This window comes from Coenobita brevimanus, chromosome 12 (genome assembly GCF_032717465.1).
Source record: "Coenobita brevimanus isolate Jiangsu-jjx chromosome 12, ASM3271746v2, whole genome shotgun sequence".
Lineage (NCBI taxonomy): Eukaryota > Metazoa > Arthropoda > Malacostraca > Decapoda > Coenobitidae > Coenobita > Coenobita brevimanus.
This window is the reverse complement of record NC_136965.1, coordinates 5460001-5477500: the sequence shown is the minus strand read 5'-3', so window position 1 is coordinate 5477500 and position 17500 is coordinate 5460001. Positions and strand designations below refer to the sequence as shown.

The 17500-nt window shown below is 45.2% G+C and overlaps 2 protein-coding genes across 2 annotated transcripts in view; both read left to right on the top strand.

Annotated features, from left to right (window-relative positions):
• Nucleotides 1-5558, top strand: part of LOC145413449 (uncharacterized) — an 88981-nt gene extending 83423 nt beyond the window's left edge. The window contains exons 7-9 of the mRNA XM_080283144.1: nt 82-176; nt 4721-5385; nt 5482-5558. Of these exons, the coding sequence (XP_080139270.1) occupies nt 82-176; nt 4721-5385; nt 5482-5558 (837 nt within the window). The remainder of the gene's footprint in view (nt 1-81; nt 177-4720; nt 5386-5481) is intronic.
• A 9476-nt stretch (nt 5559-15034) lies between these two features.
• Nucleotides 15035-17500, top strand: part of fng (Fringe glycosyltransferase) — a 36798-nt gene continuing 34332 nt past the window's right edge. The window contains exon 1 of the mRNA XM_080283156.1: nt 15035-15563. Within this exon, the coding sequence (XP_080139282.1) occupies nt 15123-15563 (441 nt within the window). The 5' untranslated portion in view covers nt 15035-15122. The remainder of the gene's footprint in view (nt 15564-17500) is intronic.

Here is a 17500-nt window from a genome sequence, read left to right as displayed (position 1 = left end):
GCTACCTAAGTACAGTATCTCTCTTCATGTGTCTATCTCTGTTCCTGCCTCTCCACCTTCCTTCACCTTCCCTCAACACAGGAAGCCCTTGGACGCCTGCCAACCATCAAGGAATACACGGAATACATCACAGAGAAGGAGATGGAGCGAGAGAAGTCATCATCCACCAGAATAAGGTACCACGAGGCTAAACACATTTTTTTTCTTTAAGTGAGCCATATTGTAACTTAAAATTATTAGTCACCAGCCTAAACATCATTTTCTTTTTCTTGATCAGACATTTGATAACCATTAAAAACAAGTAATTCTTAGACTTACCATCATAAAGACCAATGATTTATCTATTGCACTATTAGATTTACTGACAACCCTTTCAGAGCATTAATAACATAATCTTTGGCTACATCAGTATTTACAATTCTATTCTAGGTATCTATATGACAAATCCTCATCACAGAAGCGTTTCCAAAATCTTGCCAAAAAAATAGATTAATCCTTTCACTATGATGACGTATAACTATTTTAATCTTGGTCTTTCCAGATGATTTTATTCAGCTTAGCAGACTTCCAACAGGAGGGGTATATCCTCTCACAAAAAGACACTTTCCTTAAGCTGAATAAAATCGTCTGGAAAAAGCAAGGACAAATAAAGACATCACCATAATGAAGGAGTTGAATTCATTAGTTTCTGTGCTCACAAGAAAAAATAAATAACTCCATTTTTTCGTGAACTGCTAAAAAAGTCGCTCTCTCGTGATCCCCCCCATTCACACACAGGGCTTTGTAGAGCGAGGGAGAGAGAGGGAGAGAGAGAGAGAGAGGGGGAGAGAGAGAGAGAGCTTTCCACAGAATCCAACCGCGAAAGAGAAAAAACACGCATATTGAGAGAATGGGAGAGAGAGGATAAAATAAGAGACAATGAGAGTTAAGTGATATGGGTTCAAGTTGTGGGATTGAATTCTCTTCCTCAGTGTTCAGTGTTACCAATTTTTTTACTCGAAGCTCCTGTATTCTCTCTATTTTCTACTTTATAAAACTTTTTCGCCGCCGAAGACGCAGTTAAGTATTTTTCCCAGACCAAGGGCGGAGTGTAGGCGGCAGGAAGACTTCCTATAACCTCTTCTTTGGCAGTTTATTTTGCTTTTTATAACACTCTTGTATGCTGTTTATATCATTTTAATACATAATTTGCACCAATGGCATACAAGAGGATGCTGAGGTTTAATGTGAAGAATAAACTGCTAAGGAAGATGTGTTATGAAATCTCCAAAATCACTTCGAATACACCTCATATGCCAGACTGTTTTATTTAACTAAGGGTATTTCCAGCACCCCAGGAGGTACAAGAAATGATGTCCAACCCTTAGAGTGCTAGATTATCCCTCAGTTAAATGTTACAGTCGTCTAGTGGCCTGAGTTGGATAGCTTAATGTGTCTAAAGGAGGCGAAAGAGTCAATTTCACTGTCCCCCCACCCAGAGAGCTATATTGTTCATCTGTCTCTAACTCCACCACCACTACTGCTACCACAACTACCATTATCGGTACTGCTACTATTACTACTACTACTACTACTACTGTTACTACTACTACTACAACTACTACTACAACTACTACTACTACTACTACTACTACTGTCACTACAACTATGACCACTGTTCCTACTAAGAGCATCACAACAGCTGCTACCAAAACTACCACTATTATTTCTACTATGACCTCTGTTGCAGTTGATGGACTCGTAGTACAGTGGAATGAACACAGTGGCTATTTTGGTTATAATTATAACCGAACATGACCTGGCATCTCAGGTTGGTCAGGAACCATGCAAATCCAAATTATCGGTGACCGTTGTCATCAACATCAGTCACAATGTTAAGGAAGCCGAACAAGCACTGAAGCCTGCAGCTCAACACCTGACACTGTCAGCAACATGGCTCGGTACACATGGCCTGGCTCCCTGACACCTGCTGCCTAAACTCAGCGACCGGGAACAAGCAACTCCACCCTCACAAGCTGACCTTCAGTCAGGCTGCAGTCAGCATCCATAGATTGTGTGTGGGGTACAAATGTACTTGGGTGGTGAAAGAGACAAACAGGAGTTCCTGTAAACAATGCCCCACTGCCACACACACACACCACTGCTGCACTAGCTGGTGTGTTGCGTCACCATCAGCACAGCTGGTCACACGAAGCAGCTGCCAGTCGTGGTCAGGGTGTGCAGGTGCAGCTGCTGCTGAAGCAGTAAAGCGAACCGATTCGACGCTGATGCTGGTGGAGACGGTGTCTCGCCTCAGCAGCTGTGGCCACGGCCACTGTCTGGCTGGCACGGCCAAGTTAAAGGCCACTAGTACACTGTTTTATCAACCTGTAAAACAGTACAACCATTCCTACATACTACAGGCTTTCTACTGAAACCCTTATTAATGCAACGACGACTACTACTACTACTGCTACTACTACTACTACTACTACTACTACTACTTACTACTACTACTACTACTGCAGCTCTTACTACCACTGCAACCACTACTACAACTACTACCACCACTTTCGCTGCCAGTTCCTGCTTGCACACTGAGAGGCTGATCATTAATGTTTCTGAATGTTCCACTCACTCTCGCCTACTTCTCACATTCGATGCACAATTTATATATATATTTATCTTCACAAATGTGTAAAGTTGGGGCTGTTCTCAGATGAAGTTAATATAGCACTTCCCTCCTTAACATCCCCTAAAGATATACCATTTGAACACAATATATTTCCCTACGTAAAAACGCGTATATGCCCTCTCTATATATGATTGAGAGACACTGATCACTTGCACTCATTTGGAAGGCTTTGTTGGGTTGGAAGTGAATTTGCTGAAAAAGAGGAGCCAGTGAGGGAGGAAGGGTAAGGGAGAGGGTGATGTAAGGGAGAAGTCATCTGATAATGCCCCATTTCTCTCTATAACCCCCCCCCCCGTGTCCTATACCAGTCCTACACACCCTTACTCTACACACACCCACACCCACACCCACACACACACACACACACACACACACACACCCACACACCCACCCACCCACACACACACACACACACACACTTACAGCCATTCTTGATGTGAGATAAAACTCTACTATAAAGGATATATAAAGCGGTATAGGAAGTTTGTGTAGCCTTGCAGACTGACTACACTTGGAAAGAAGGCCATCAAACAAGATATCTTAAAAACGAGTAAATTATAGTGACTTTATTTTATTATCTTTTGAATATAAACCTTCGTAATTGCAGCACTTGGGTATTTTTTTTTTTCTGCTTAATATCAAACGACTATATTCGGCTCAAAACGAAATACTCAAAGCAACGATAAATATAACAGAGTAACATAAATGACAACTGTACATGGGTGAAGTCTTGTATATTTTTTATAGATGAAACCTGTGACTGAAAATATATAGACAAAATCTTGAATAGTGCACAAGCAAAGACCTCGTTGACTCTTCACATATATGGGTATCAGTCTGTGGTAAATTTTTATGTGGTTGGAACCTTTAAGAGCAAATAAAAGATTAGATCCTATAAAGGTTAATATCATAAGAGTTTCACATGAGGAAAACCTATTGAAATATACTGAGAATAAATTTAGTCTTTAATAAATTCAGTGAGTCATATTTTAACATTAAATAAGCCACATTACTTCAAAAGCAAAGTGAATTATTTTTATTACAGAAGACTTTTTGAGGCATTCAGCATTTTCTCTCCCTGGCTATTTTGACGGTCATTTGTGGGATGCCTATGGTTGTTAGATTCACTAGCCTGCCTCCCGTATGACACACTGTACGAAGGTATGAATCAGGGAAACCAGGCGCATTCTGTCTTCTTCAGGTGCTTAAAAAGAAACTGGGCTTTCCTTCCCTTCCACGGCATAAGATTTAAGAACACAATCGGAATTTCTATATGTGTAAGGCTGCATATACTTCCTATCAGAGACTCTATACCCCCCCCAACCACCAAAAACTCTCTGCCCTCCCCTCCAGTGTCTATATATATATACGGTCTCTGTATGTAGCATGAGCATGACAGAGACACTACTAGCATGATCCACACACTCTCTCTCTCTGCCTCACACTTCCCCTCCCCCACACCACACCTGCCCCACCCACTCGTAGCCACCAAAGATGCACCAATTTTTTATCCACTATATATATATATGGATTACTGGACTTCTGTTTGTTGTATAGCTGTTGATGATGCCTTTTACTCTCTATATTTTTTCCCTATTGCTTCCCAAAGACAGCACACAAGAACAGCTTACTTTTTGAACAGTATTTTTGCCCCTGTGAGTGAAGATTGTAAAGTCAGACAGATATTAGTTGATTTTTTTAAAGATCTGTTTTTTGTAATTTACTGAGACGTTTTGCCCTTCAAGTCAACGTAACATTTTGAACTTTTCAGTCAAGTACAGATATGCCAGTCACCAGTCCCTCAGTCAGTTTATCCCTCAGTCACTCAGTCAGTTCAGTAGTCAATCAGTCAGTCATATTTTAACAGTTAACACAGACATTACAAAAGACACCTAGTGAGTTACAATCACTGCCATTCAAACCTACACATACAACACCACCACCACCACAACACACACCACACCACACCACACGAACGCACCACACGACACGACACTGGAGCAGGGTTGATAAATGTGTTGGTAACTGTCTTGTGCCCGCCCACAGGTGTGCTCAGAAGCTGGTGAGCCAAATTGAGCACCACCATCCCCGCGTGTGTAGTCCCCGCCCACCGCCCAGTCCTGCCCCATTCCGTTCACCCCTTGCGCCCACCCCGCCACGTTCGCCCACCTCCACAGCAACAACCGGGGCCGTGGTGGCGTGTGGCAGTGGGGCGTCGGTCAGTGGGCTGCAGGCGGGGCAAAATTCCAGGTCGCCGTCAGTGTCACCGTCAGCAGCACCAGGCAGTCGCAGCGGCAGTGCCAATGGACGAAGAAGTCGCCGGGAATCATCAGCGTCTGCATCTTCTCTGCGCAGTCTGGCCAGCACCACCTCCATCAAGAGTTCTGCGTCCACCCTCAGTGCCACCTCCTGCAAGAGCACTGCCTCCACAAAGAGCACTACCTCGGCCAAGAGTGCCATGTCCGTCAAGAGTGCCGCCTCCACCAAGAGCGCTGCCTCCGTCAAAAGTGTCGCTTCGGGTAAGAGTGCAGTGTCCGTCAGGAGCGGCGGTGCAAGTAAGGCTGCCGTGCCAGCCAAGTCAGTGAAGACCAGCAACAACAAGAAGAGGGAGCCAGAGAGCAAAGGGGTCAGGAGAAAGGAGGGAGGCGACAAACGGCAGGAGAACAGCAACAACAGCAACAACTCTGACAAGCGAGGCAAACAGGGCAAGGGTGACAGCAAGAGTAAGGGTGAGGGCAAGGGTAAGGGTGAAGGGAAGGGCAAGGGTGAAGGGAAGGGCAAGGGTGAAGGGAAGGGCAAGGGTGAAGGGAAGGGCAAGACAGAGAGCAAAATCAAGGCGCTGAAGAAGAGGTTCGAAGGCAAAGAGTACCAGCGACTCCAGTGACGTCATTACCAGAGGTTGTGACGTCACCACCTCGCTGCAGGGCAACAGAGTCACCTGGAGACACTAATGTTTGTCTGATCACCTGCGCCATCTTGGTTCTAAAGGCCACCATATCCCCTCAGGCTTGCTTTACACATCTGACGGAACCCATTTGATATTGTCATTGATGGAGTGTGAACAAACTCCTCCGATATAAATCCTGTCGAAGTGGGCAGGCATCTGGAGCCAAAATGAAGGAGGTGACTTGTTAGGCGTGGGTGTGAGTGAGGCCAGCACAGGTCTGTCAGCCTCAACGCAGTAGAAGAAAATTTTGCTCATCCTGAAGTGGGAGGCCGGAGGGTTGAGGTGTGGCCAACTGAGGGTGTGTGGAACTCCCTCCCTCAGTAGCAGGAGTCAACACGCTGGCAGGACAGGTGTAAGGTGGGCAGGTACTATCACCATCAAAAGTTCGCCAACACATCTCTACTGGGCGTGGCGATGGGAGGTGTTAAATGGAATAAGGTTATGTGACAGCAATATGATGCACACAACAAAGGGGCACAAGCAGGAAGGGTGCTCCGTGACCTTTAAGGAGGGATGGGGAACATGAAGAGCAAAACAATTCTAGCAGAGGATTGTTGGCAAATTTTTAACTGTGATAGTGATGGACAGGTGTATAATGAGAGAGACACAGGGTACACACAAGATACATTCATGGGGAGTAGAAGACAAGTGTGTGTGTGTGTGTGTGTGTGTGTGTGTGTGTGTGTGTGTGTGTGTGTGTGTGTGTGTGTGTGTGTGTGTGTGTGTGTGTGTGTGTGTGTGTGTGTGTGTGTGTGTGTGTGTGTGTGTGTGTGTGTGTGTGTGTGTGTGTGTGTGTGTGTGTGTGTGTGTGTGTGTGTGTGTGTGTGTGTGTGTGTGTGTGTGTGTGTGTGTGTGTGTGTGTGTGTGTGTGTGTGTGTGTGTGTGTGTGTGTGTGTGTGTGTGTGTGTGTGTGTGTGTGTGTGTGTGTGTGTGTGTGTGTGTGTGTGTGTGTGTGTGTGTGTGTGTGTGTGTGTGTGTGTGTGTGTGTGTGTGTGTGTGTGTGTGTGTGTGTGTGTGTGTGTGTGTGTGTGTGTGTGTGTGTGTGTGTGTGTGTGTGTGTGTGTGTGTGTGTGTGTGTGTGTGTGTGTGTGTGTGTGTGTGTGTGTGTGTGTGTGTGTGTGTGTGTGTGTGTGTGTGTGTGTGTGTGTGTGTGTGTGTGTGTGTGTGTGTGTGTGTGTGTGTGTGTGTGTGTGTGTGTGTGTGTGTGTGTGTGTGTGTGTGTGTGTGTGTGTGTGTGTGTGTGTGTGTGCTGAAAAAAGTTACTGGGTAGAAGCATGTGACCCAGCACTTGCATAGAGACAGGTGTTGGACAAATGTGTATCCAGAGTGACACCTTTCCTCTGTCCACTTTAACTTGGCCTAAAATTGCCATCTCTCCATCTTGAATGAGCTATGACAGAGATTAACGCTGGAAAATGATGCTAGTCATAAAAAAGTTCTACGGAAAGGATATAGAGCTACAGTATTGTCTTATTCTGATACTGAGCTGCAGGAAATAAGCCTCAAAAGGATGATGATATCCGCCAAGTAATCACAACATTATCATGATCGGCTGCTTTCGATTCGTGATGCTTATTTTCACATTTCTTGGGGAGACGAACAGCAGAGGTGACGGAACTTTAGCTGCTGATTTTACCCGCTGTGATTCAAACCCAGACCCTGTATTGTCATAAATAATTTGTACCACAGTGTTAACAGTCATGAATATAAAACTATGCATACCTTCTGTTACTGGAATTATTAAACATACAAGATAGTAAAGCTGAAATGAAGGGAGTTCGTAAAATGAAAAGGTGTCAGTATGCAGCGATTGAGAAGGATAAGCTGTATTAGAAAAAAGCCCCAGAAAGGCATGGTAGAAAAAGAGGGGTATGTTAAAGAAATGTGTTCAGTTTTACCCTACCCATCTGCGGGTGGGGACTCAGAAAAAAGTAAATGTGGATGAGGAGCTTTGAAGGCGCAAGTTTAGTGATAAAAACTAGAAACAATACACTGCAGGTTCTCTGGTCAGATTCTAGGGAGTTTAATATGATATTCTGAAGTATAACATCACTATATACATCATAATACAAGATCTGTGCTGTAATCAATTTATCTTGGTATCTAAGCCCCGCCTTCCTGCTCCCAGGCGTCTCTGGTTTAAGCTTACTGATGTCTTTTGTCCATACACCTTTATGTTTAATTGCTTTCCTTTCCACTCTATTGTACATGTTCTCCCAAATCATCCACACAGTTATCATCTGTAATGATTTCTGAAAGATGTTAAACTAGCTTATTTTACGCAGATTCCTAAGACTATTAGCAGAGTAAAATTGTCTGGTAGTTACTGAAATGGAATGCTAGAACTGTTCCAACCATGAGAAGGTTAACAGCTTAATAACAAAAATGGTGAACAGAAAATAAAATGTGCAATAAAGTACTGAATGATGGTTGGCGCGACATGCAACCTCTTGGACGCTCTCTACTCAATGCCAACCAATTACGTTCATTTAGTCACGCTCAGGGGGCGGGGCTTAGCTGCCATGATAAGCTGATTCTGGTATAGGCGTTGTGTGGGATGGAATGGGATGGGATGGGGAGGGAAAGGAAGAGAAAGAAAGAGAAGGGATGGGATGGGATGGGAAGGGATGGTGTTAAATAAATGCCAGAGAGATTGTGACTAATAAAAAGACAAGGTTATGATGAGATATGGTGTTCGTGGTGTCAAATGAATACCAGAGCCTAGAATATGATGTTGAAGGCTACTGTACTCCGCCAACCTTAACTCGAATGCTAAGATATACTAAGATATTAACACTAGATTATGGTGCTAATCATGAAACAGTGCTATGCAAAGATATAGGGCTACAGTATTATTTTATTCTGCCACTGAGCTATGGGAAATTAGCTGCAAAAGTGAAAATCTTTGCCAAGTTAAGGTGGACAAACTATAGAGATGATGATGATGATGATGATGATGATGATGATGATGTAGGATATTGCTAGAGGTGTCAGCTGAATACTGGAGAGAAAATTTATGTCAAAAAACAATAAAATCTTCACCTGGAAAAAATGTGCTGGAGGATACAAATGGGTTCTTCAGGAAAGAAAAGCTGTGTTGGATGACGGGAAAAGCTTCACCCAAAACGAAACTTTATGTTGGACAACAAAGCTCTACCTAGAAAGAAAAAAAGGGCTGGAAACAGGAAATGATGCGCCTAGATCGAAAATTTATGTTGCAAATCAAGAAAAGCTTCGCCCAAAAATGACGTGTTTCCAGAAGACAGAAGGAGTCTCAGCTGGAAGGAAAATGTGTGCAGAAGGACAAGGAAAGCTACACCCGGAAGGAAAAACTGTGCTGAATGGAAAGGGAAACGCCTGACCCCGCCTTGACCCCTAGCCCGAGGCCTCCCGTGCTTGACAGTTGACAGCTTCACGGCGTCTTCCCTCCTGTCAACTCTGCCGTCTGCCAAAACCTGCCAAAAATGATTAAGTACCCCTCTTGTGGACACTGCAATATTGATGACCAAGAGGGTTTACGTTGCAATACATATCTCTCACAGTGCTTGCAAGTTAAATAGAGCAATAGACCATTCCCCTCTCTCTCTCCTTGACCATACTTATATAAGGAAATAAAAACACTTTACTACTTTTAAGAAGCCGTTTAGTGATCGTCGCAATAAGTGAAATAAGTCCCTTTTGAGATAATTTAAAGTGGAGTGAATAAATCCCTCTGAAACTCTTAAGTGAACTGTGACTCTGTGGAAGAATTTATAAGTGACCTAAGTGTGTAAGCCAGGTAATTGCAGGTACCTTGAGAGAGAGAGAGAGAGAGAGAGAGAGAGAGAGAGACAGACAGACAGACAGACAGACAGACAGATTGCTTATGCCTTCTGTAGTGTGTGTGTGTGTGTGTGTGTGTGTGTGTGTGTGTGTGTGTGTGTGTGTGTGTGTGTGTGTGTGTGTGTGTGTGTGTGTGTGTGTGTGAGGGAGAGACTGTAAAGCAAAGTGCGTTTAAGTGAGACACTGACTGTAAGAGAGACAATGTGAGCCCGCGAGAGACTGCGTGAGACTATGAGTGTGTGTTTAGTGGATAAGTAAGTGCGAGTGCGTTTAGGGGTTGCGTGCATGGAAGTGAGTGTGTTTTAGTGAGTGATAGAGGGTGTGAGTGTGGTCTAGATGTTGAGTGAGAGAGTTTTTGCCCCCATTTGAGTGAGATTGGGTGCGTTGGAGACTTGAAATGCGTGAGACTGAGTGTGTTAGCCACCACGTGAGCTAGGTTGAGTGTGTTTTGGGGATGATATGAACGACATTGAGTGCGTAGCTATAGTTGCGTGTGTGGAAGGAATTGTGTGCGTTTTAGAGCTTGTTCGCGTAAGAGGGTATGTTTGAGTGAGACTGCGTGCATCTTACCCCTCAAATGAATGAAACGGAGTGCACTGTTATGGTTGCGTGTGTGGGCGAAATTGCGTGCGTTTTAGAGCATGTTTGCGTGAGAGGCTATGTTTGAGTGAGGCTGCGTGCATCTTACCCCCCCCCCCGCAAAGTAAAGAAACTGGGTGTATAATGATGGGTGTGTGAAAGGAATTGCGTGGGCTTCAGTGCGTGTTTGAGTGAGACCCGCGTGCGTGTGTGCGTGCGCGTGGTCATTGCATTGCGCTACAAGGAAGGATGTTTTTCATAGATATTGGATTGGTATGGATTATTGGTATGTGACCTACCAAAATTTTACGATTGTGGTAGTTGTGGTGGTTGTGGTTGGATACTGCTACCACACCTCTCCTACTACCATTCCACTCCCTACCACCACACATACTACCAAAATCCATGATACTGGTAGTTGTGGTAGTTGTGGTTGTGTTCTGCTACCACAATCGCTACCACAACTTCTCTCCCACCACTATTCCACTCTTTACCACCACACATACTACCAAAATCCATGATACTGGTAGTTGTGGTAGTTGTGGTTGGGTTCTGCTACCACAATCGCTACCACAGTTATCTTCTTATCACCATCCACTACAACTACCACAATACAGTATTACCTACCACAGCTACTACCACCATCTACTACCACAACTACCACAGTCCACCACACTTACATTACTAAATCGATGAAATTCACCTCCTGCCACTACTACCACAACCACCACCACAACTACCACCACAGTCTAACACAAATGCCATCACAACTACCACAATTAACATCACAACTATCACTACTACTAACACCACAACCATTCCCACCTATCTCCCCTGCCACAAATACCACCTCAGCTACCACAACTACCACTTCCTCTGTCACCACAAAAACCACAACTACCACCACACCTCTCTCCATTCATATACCACAACAAACCACCACAACTACCACCACCACCACACCACCACTCCTCTCTCCCCCATTCATATACTCTGCCACAACTACCACCATAACTACCACAATCACCACAACTCTACCACACCTACCACAATCACCATAACTATCACCACACCTACCACAATCACCATAACTATCACCACACCTACCACAATCACCACACCTACCACAATCACCATAACTATCACCACACCTACCACAATCACCATAACTATCACCACACCTACCACAATCACCACACCTACCACAATCACCATAACTATCACCACACCTACCACAATCACCACACCTACCACAATCACCATAACTATCACCACACCTACCACAATCACCACACCTACCACAATCACCACACCTACCACAATCACCATACCTACCACAATCATCACACCTATCACAACCACCACTGTCACCATACCCACCACAACTACCACAACTACCACTACCCTTCTAACCCATTTGTCCAAGTCATCACTACCACCACAACCACCACAACTACACCACCCTCTCCCAGTTCATCAGACCCACCACAACCACCACAACTACACCACCCTCTTCCAATTCATCAGACCCACCACAACCACCACAACTACTTCCACACTTACCACAACTACCACAGTACCTACCACAACTACCACCACACTCTCCCTATTCATCTAAGCCACCACAATCATCACAACTACCGAAGCCACCACAACTACTCTGCCACAACTACCACCACCTTCTCCCCATTCAACAAGCCCATCACAACCACCACAACTACCACCATACCCACCACAACCACCACAACTACCACCACACTCTCCCCATTCATCAATGCCACCACACCATACCACCACAACTACGATCACACTCCCCATTCATCAAAACCACAACACCATACCACCACAACCACCACAACTACCATAACTACCATCACCCTCTCCCAATTCATCTAAGCCACCACAGCCACCACAACCACCACCTCACTCTCCCCATTCATCAAAGCCACCACACCATACCACCACAACCACCACAACTACCATCACACTCTCTCCATTCATCAAAGCCACCACAACTACCACCACCCTCCTCACCTTCATCAAAGCCACCACACCATACCACCACAACCACCACAACTACCATCACACTCTCTCCATTCATCAAAGCCAACACACCATACCACCACAACCACCACAACTACCACAATTACCACCACCCTCCTCACCTTCATTAAAGCCACCACACCATACCACCACAACCACCACCACCACAATTACCAGCACACTCTCCCGATCATGTAAGCCACCACACCATACCACCACAACCACCACCTCACTCTCCCAATTCATCAAAGCCACCACACCATACCACCACAACCACCACAACTACCACAACTACCACCACACTCTCCCCATTCATCAGACCCACCACAACTACCACAACCACCACAACTACAAAAACTACCACCACCCTCCTCATCTTCATCAGTCCCACCACAACCACCACCACACTCTCCCCATTCATCGGACCCACCACAACCACCGCAACTACCACCACCACCCCCCACCTCACCTATGCCACCCCGTAATAAACAAATAATATACTCCTTCCATTAGACTTAAGAGACAAAAATTTAGAGAAAAAAGTATATTGTAAAAACGGTAGGACTTCCACAGTATGTTTTTTTTTTTGTTTTTTTTTTGGAAACTTATTAAAAATCAAACTGTTAATGAGAAGGTGTTTTATTTGTATTTCCTTATGGGTGAAAATTTTGGGTATGGATTTGGGATGGGATGGGATGGGATGGGATGGGAAGGGAAGGGAAGGGAAGGGATGGGATGGGGAGGGGAGGGAAGGGAAGAGAAAGAATAAGAAGGGAAGGGAAGGGATGGGATGGGATGGGGAGGGGAGGGAATGGAAGAGAAAGAATAAGAAGGGAAGGGATGGGATGGGATGGGATGGGATGGGATGGGATGGGGAGGGGAGGGAAAGGATGAGGAAGAAAGAGAAAGGATGGGATGGGATGAGATGGGATGGGATGAGATGGGATGGAATGGGATGGGAAGGGATGGGATGGGATGGGATGGAGAAGGGAGGGAAAAGAAGAGAAGGGATGGGATGGGATGGGATGGAGAAGGGAAGGAAAAGAAGAGAAGGGATGGGATGGGATGGGATGGGGTGAGAAGGAAAGGCTGGGAGAGAAAGGGAAGGGAAGGGAAGGGAGGAGAAAGGATGGGAAGGAACGAGAAGGAGGAGGAGGGAAGGGAGGGGAAGGCAAGAGAAGAAAGGGGAGGGAAGGGGAAGGGAGGAGAGGGAAGGACAGACGAAGCAAAAGAAAGAAAATAAAGAGAAAAGAGATATAAACTGAATAAAATCGTGTGGAGGCAGCATAAAGAAAGCACCAAAAAGATACTGAAATTTTAACATATTTGTGTGTGTGTGTGTGTGTGTGTGTGTGTGTGTGTGTGTGTGTGTGTGTGTGTGTGTGTGTGTGAGAGAGAGAGAGAGAGAGAGAGAGAGAGAGAGAGAAGGAAGAAAGAGTGAAACCAAGGATAACACAGAGGAAGGAGAGAGACAGCGTAGAGAGAAGGAAAGAAGGAAAACCGGAGGAAAGGACAGAAGGAAGGAAGGAGGGAAAAGAAGGATGGGAAGGAGGAAAAAGTGAGAAGGCTAAGCTGAGAGGAAGGAGAGTGTGTGTGTGTTGGTGTGCATTGATATGGGCTACACACTGCTAACTCAGCGTCTCTTCAGCTGACAGGGGCTGACTACCAGACTCTCAGCAGCACAGAATCAGCACTACACCCACCCTTATCAACAACACGATACACCAACACCGTCTCCAACACCACCATACACTCACACCCTTTCCAACACCACCATACACCATCACCATCACCAACATAACCATCCACCAACACCACCACCAGCATCATCATCATTAACACCACCACCATACACATACAATGAGGTATTTTCCTATATACTGGTAAACTTTATTATATGGCTTAGATCGAGCTTACATATACTAAGGTAAACCGTACATACACTTGCGTAAACTTAGTATCTACGAAGGAATACTTCACACGTCCTGGGGTAACTTATTTTTGGTAAACTATATATATTTTGGGGAAACTACATTTCTAGGGCAAAGTTTACCTAGGTATATTTACTCTCTCTCTCTCTCTCTCTCTCTCTCGTTCTTTCCCCTTTCCTCCTTCCTTCCTTCTCCATCTTTCCTCCATTCATCTCCCCTCCAGCATCCATCTCTTAAGTCATCCATTCATTCATCTCCTCTCTCACCCTCTCTCCTCCTCTCCTCTCTCTTCATATCCATCGCTCCATACCGTCTCCATTCATTTCTCTCCATCCCTCTCACTTCTCTCATCTCTCCACTGTTCATGTCCCTTCCAGCATCACTAACCATCCCTCTCTCTTTTCATCTCATCTCCTCTCTGCTTCTCTCCATCCCTGTAAATCTCTCCTTTGTTCATTTTCCTTCCAGCATCTCCATCCATCTCTCCCTGTTCCCCTCTCCTCTTCTCTCTTCTCATCCTATATCTACTTCTCTCCTCCCTTCTCCATCTCTCCATTCATCTCTCCTCCAGCATCTCTTCCTCCATCCATCCATCCATCCATCTTCCCTTCCTCACAGCATCTCAGTCCATTCCCCTCATCTCTCTCCTTCTCTCCTCTCATCCCCTCTGCGTCTCTCCTTCCCTCTCCATCTCTCCATTCATCTCTCCTCCATCATCTCTTCCTCCATCCATCCATCCATCCATCTTCCCTTCCTCACACATCCACCCCATAACGGTGTAGTGAAAGTGTTGGTCACATCTCCACCAGGCATCTCGAACACCTTCATAAATCAGCCGCTGCGTTGAGGGAATGTGTTTATCTGTGCATCGGACCGCATGTCGCTTAATAAACAACAATATACGCCTAATGGAGTCTAAACCACTTGCTAAAATCGGCCGTAAAAAACAATGCTCGGCAACCCACGTGAGCTGAATCTGGGGAGCGCGAGAAAAAAGTGGTGATGCTCAGTTACCCTCCACTCGCTGTGAGGGGAAGATCACGCGCCGACGGTCCCCTGTCATGTGCCTCCTCCCAGCACCTCCCAGCCGCCTCCAAGCTGCTGTGCCGCCCTCCTAGCCGATGTAATGAGGCCACAGGAGCTGGGCACAATGCGGTTGAAGGTGCGCAGTGCGGTACAACACGCGGTGGCTCTGTGTGGCGCTATTACGCTCTGTGTTGTGGTGTTTCAGAATTTTGCCCCCAGTGCGAGGAGTGAGGGCCGCTCCGCCAAGGCCCTTCGGTCCCTCAGACTGTCCCAGGGCTGGCCGGACCGAGCCCCGAGGAGCCTAGGGGGGGACTATGAACTATCCGTCGGGGTAGAGGCTAATTTAATCCCGGACGAAGCGAAGAAGGAGGAGGAGGAGGAGGAGAGGCGAAGACAGGCGCTAACGCAGGTGGCGACGGCGACGACGAGGCCACAGACGCAGCTGGAGGACATCTTCATCACCGTCAAGACCACGAGGGGCTTCCACAGAACACGCCTTCACCTCCTCCTTCAGACGTGGTTCCAGTTGGCCCCGAAGCAGGTTAGAATCAGCCCATCTATTGGTCTAACTTTCTAACATCAACTAACCTCTTCAGAATCCAAACGTTCATTTATCTGCCCACCTATCCATCTATCCCCATCCATCTAATAAACATCTATTCTGTTAATCTATCCATCCATCCACGTCCCTACCCTTATGGCTGTTTGTCTATCCATCTATCGGCTCATCCTTCCTTTCCAGCCTGTATCTATTTTGTTATCTATCCGTCTATCCATGAAGAAATGTGTATTCCACGCCACACCACTCCATGTTACCCCATCCCACACCTGAACACATGTCATACCACACCACATACTACCTCATCACACCACCATACCACACACGAATTTATACACCAGGAATACTCTAGATTGTCACACCACACCATAGCACATCACACCACACCACACACAGTACATAACAACACACCACACCACATCACACCACACACAGAGTACATAACACACCACACCGCATCTCACATCTCACATCACACACACACACACACACACACACACACACACACACACACACACAGCCTCCAGTCTTACGTATTACCCCAACACTCCTCTCCCATTAACATTCCTCTCATCACATCCCAATATTTCACAATCTTTTCCTCACATGTTTTATCCTCAGTTTCAAAATTTGAAGTCCAAATATAACTTTTCAAAATCCTTTCCACCCCATGACGTCTTTTGTAAATTATTCATGCCAAATTACTCACTCAGTTTCCAGACGATACAGTTAAAAAAAAATACCATATGCTTTTTTTTTCACCTCTCTCTCTCTCTCTCTCTCTCTCTCTCTCTCTCTCACAGCATCCAGACGATTTTATGCAGTGATAAGGACGTAGAGCCTCGATAAATGTGGCTAAATTGACTATACTCTTTTCACTCTAACTTGGCCTAAAATTGCCATCTCTCCACCCTGAATGCTGAGTTGTAGCAATATATCAGCAAGAGAATATGATGCTAGTCACGAAGAAGTGCTGTGGTAAGGATGCAGGACCGTATACTATTATTACTTTAACTTGGCCTAAAATTGCCATCTCTCCACCTTGAATGCTGAGTTGTAGCAATATATCAGCAAGAGAATATGATGCTAGTCACGAAGAAGTGCTATCAGGTACTCTAATCACTTTATATGATCATTCCAGCTGCTAATCACCGTTAATTACCTGTCTAATTGCTTGAACTGATTACCTGACTGTCCATTTCTCGTAACACCCGTACAGAAGCGATTTATTTTATGTATTTTTTTTAGTTTCCTCATTTAATCGTTGCAGTTTCCCCTCGTCGTTAATTAAGTCTTGTTGCTTGAACTGATTTCCTGACAGTCCATTTTTCGTAACACCTGTACAGAAGCGATTTATTTTGTGTTGTCAATTACCTGCAACTATCGCTCCAATTTCCTCTCACCTCTAATTGGCTGAGTCTGATTGTTTGAACTGATTACCTGACAGCCCATTTCTCGTAACACCTTTTCCCAAGCGATTTATTTTTCCTGTTACAAATCTGATAATCATGTTTGCTGTCTCACTCTTTTAACTAATCATATGAGAGTTCAGTGTGATTAGAGATTGTATTTTGTAACACCTATCCGTAACACCTGATCTTTAGTGATTTATTTTCGGTTACAAAATCTGTTTATCATATTGGCTAACTGATATCTCTAATTCTAACCCCAATCTCTCTCTCTCTCTCTCTTGTTGGTCTGGGAGTTTACGTAAGACCTGTACACAAGCGATTTATTCTGCTTCTCGTTAATTAGGTCATGCAATCCGCCAAGCTGCCCGTCATCATTAATTGGATTGATGTTAATTGTTTGTGTTAAATATCTGACACCTTGATCTCTCTCTCTCTCTCTCTCTCTCTCTCTCTCTCGATTTCATTTCTTACCGCCACCACAACCACCATTACCACCACCACTACTAC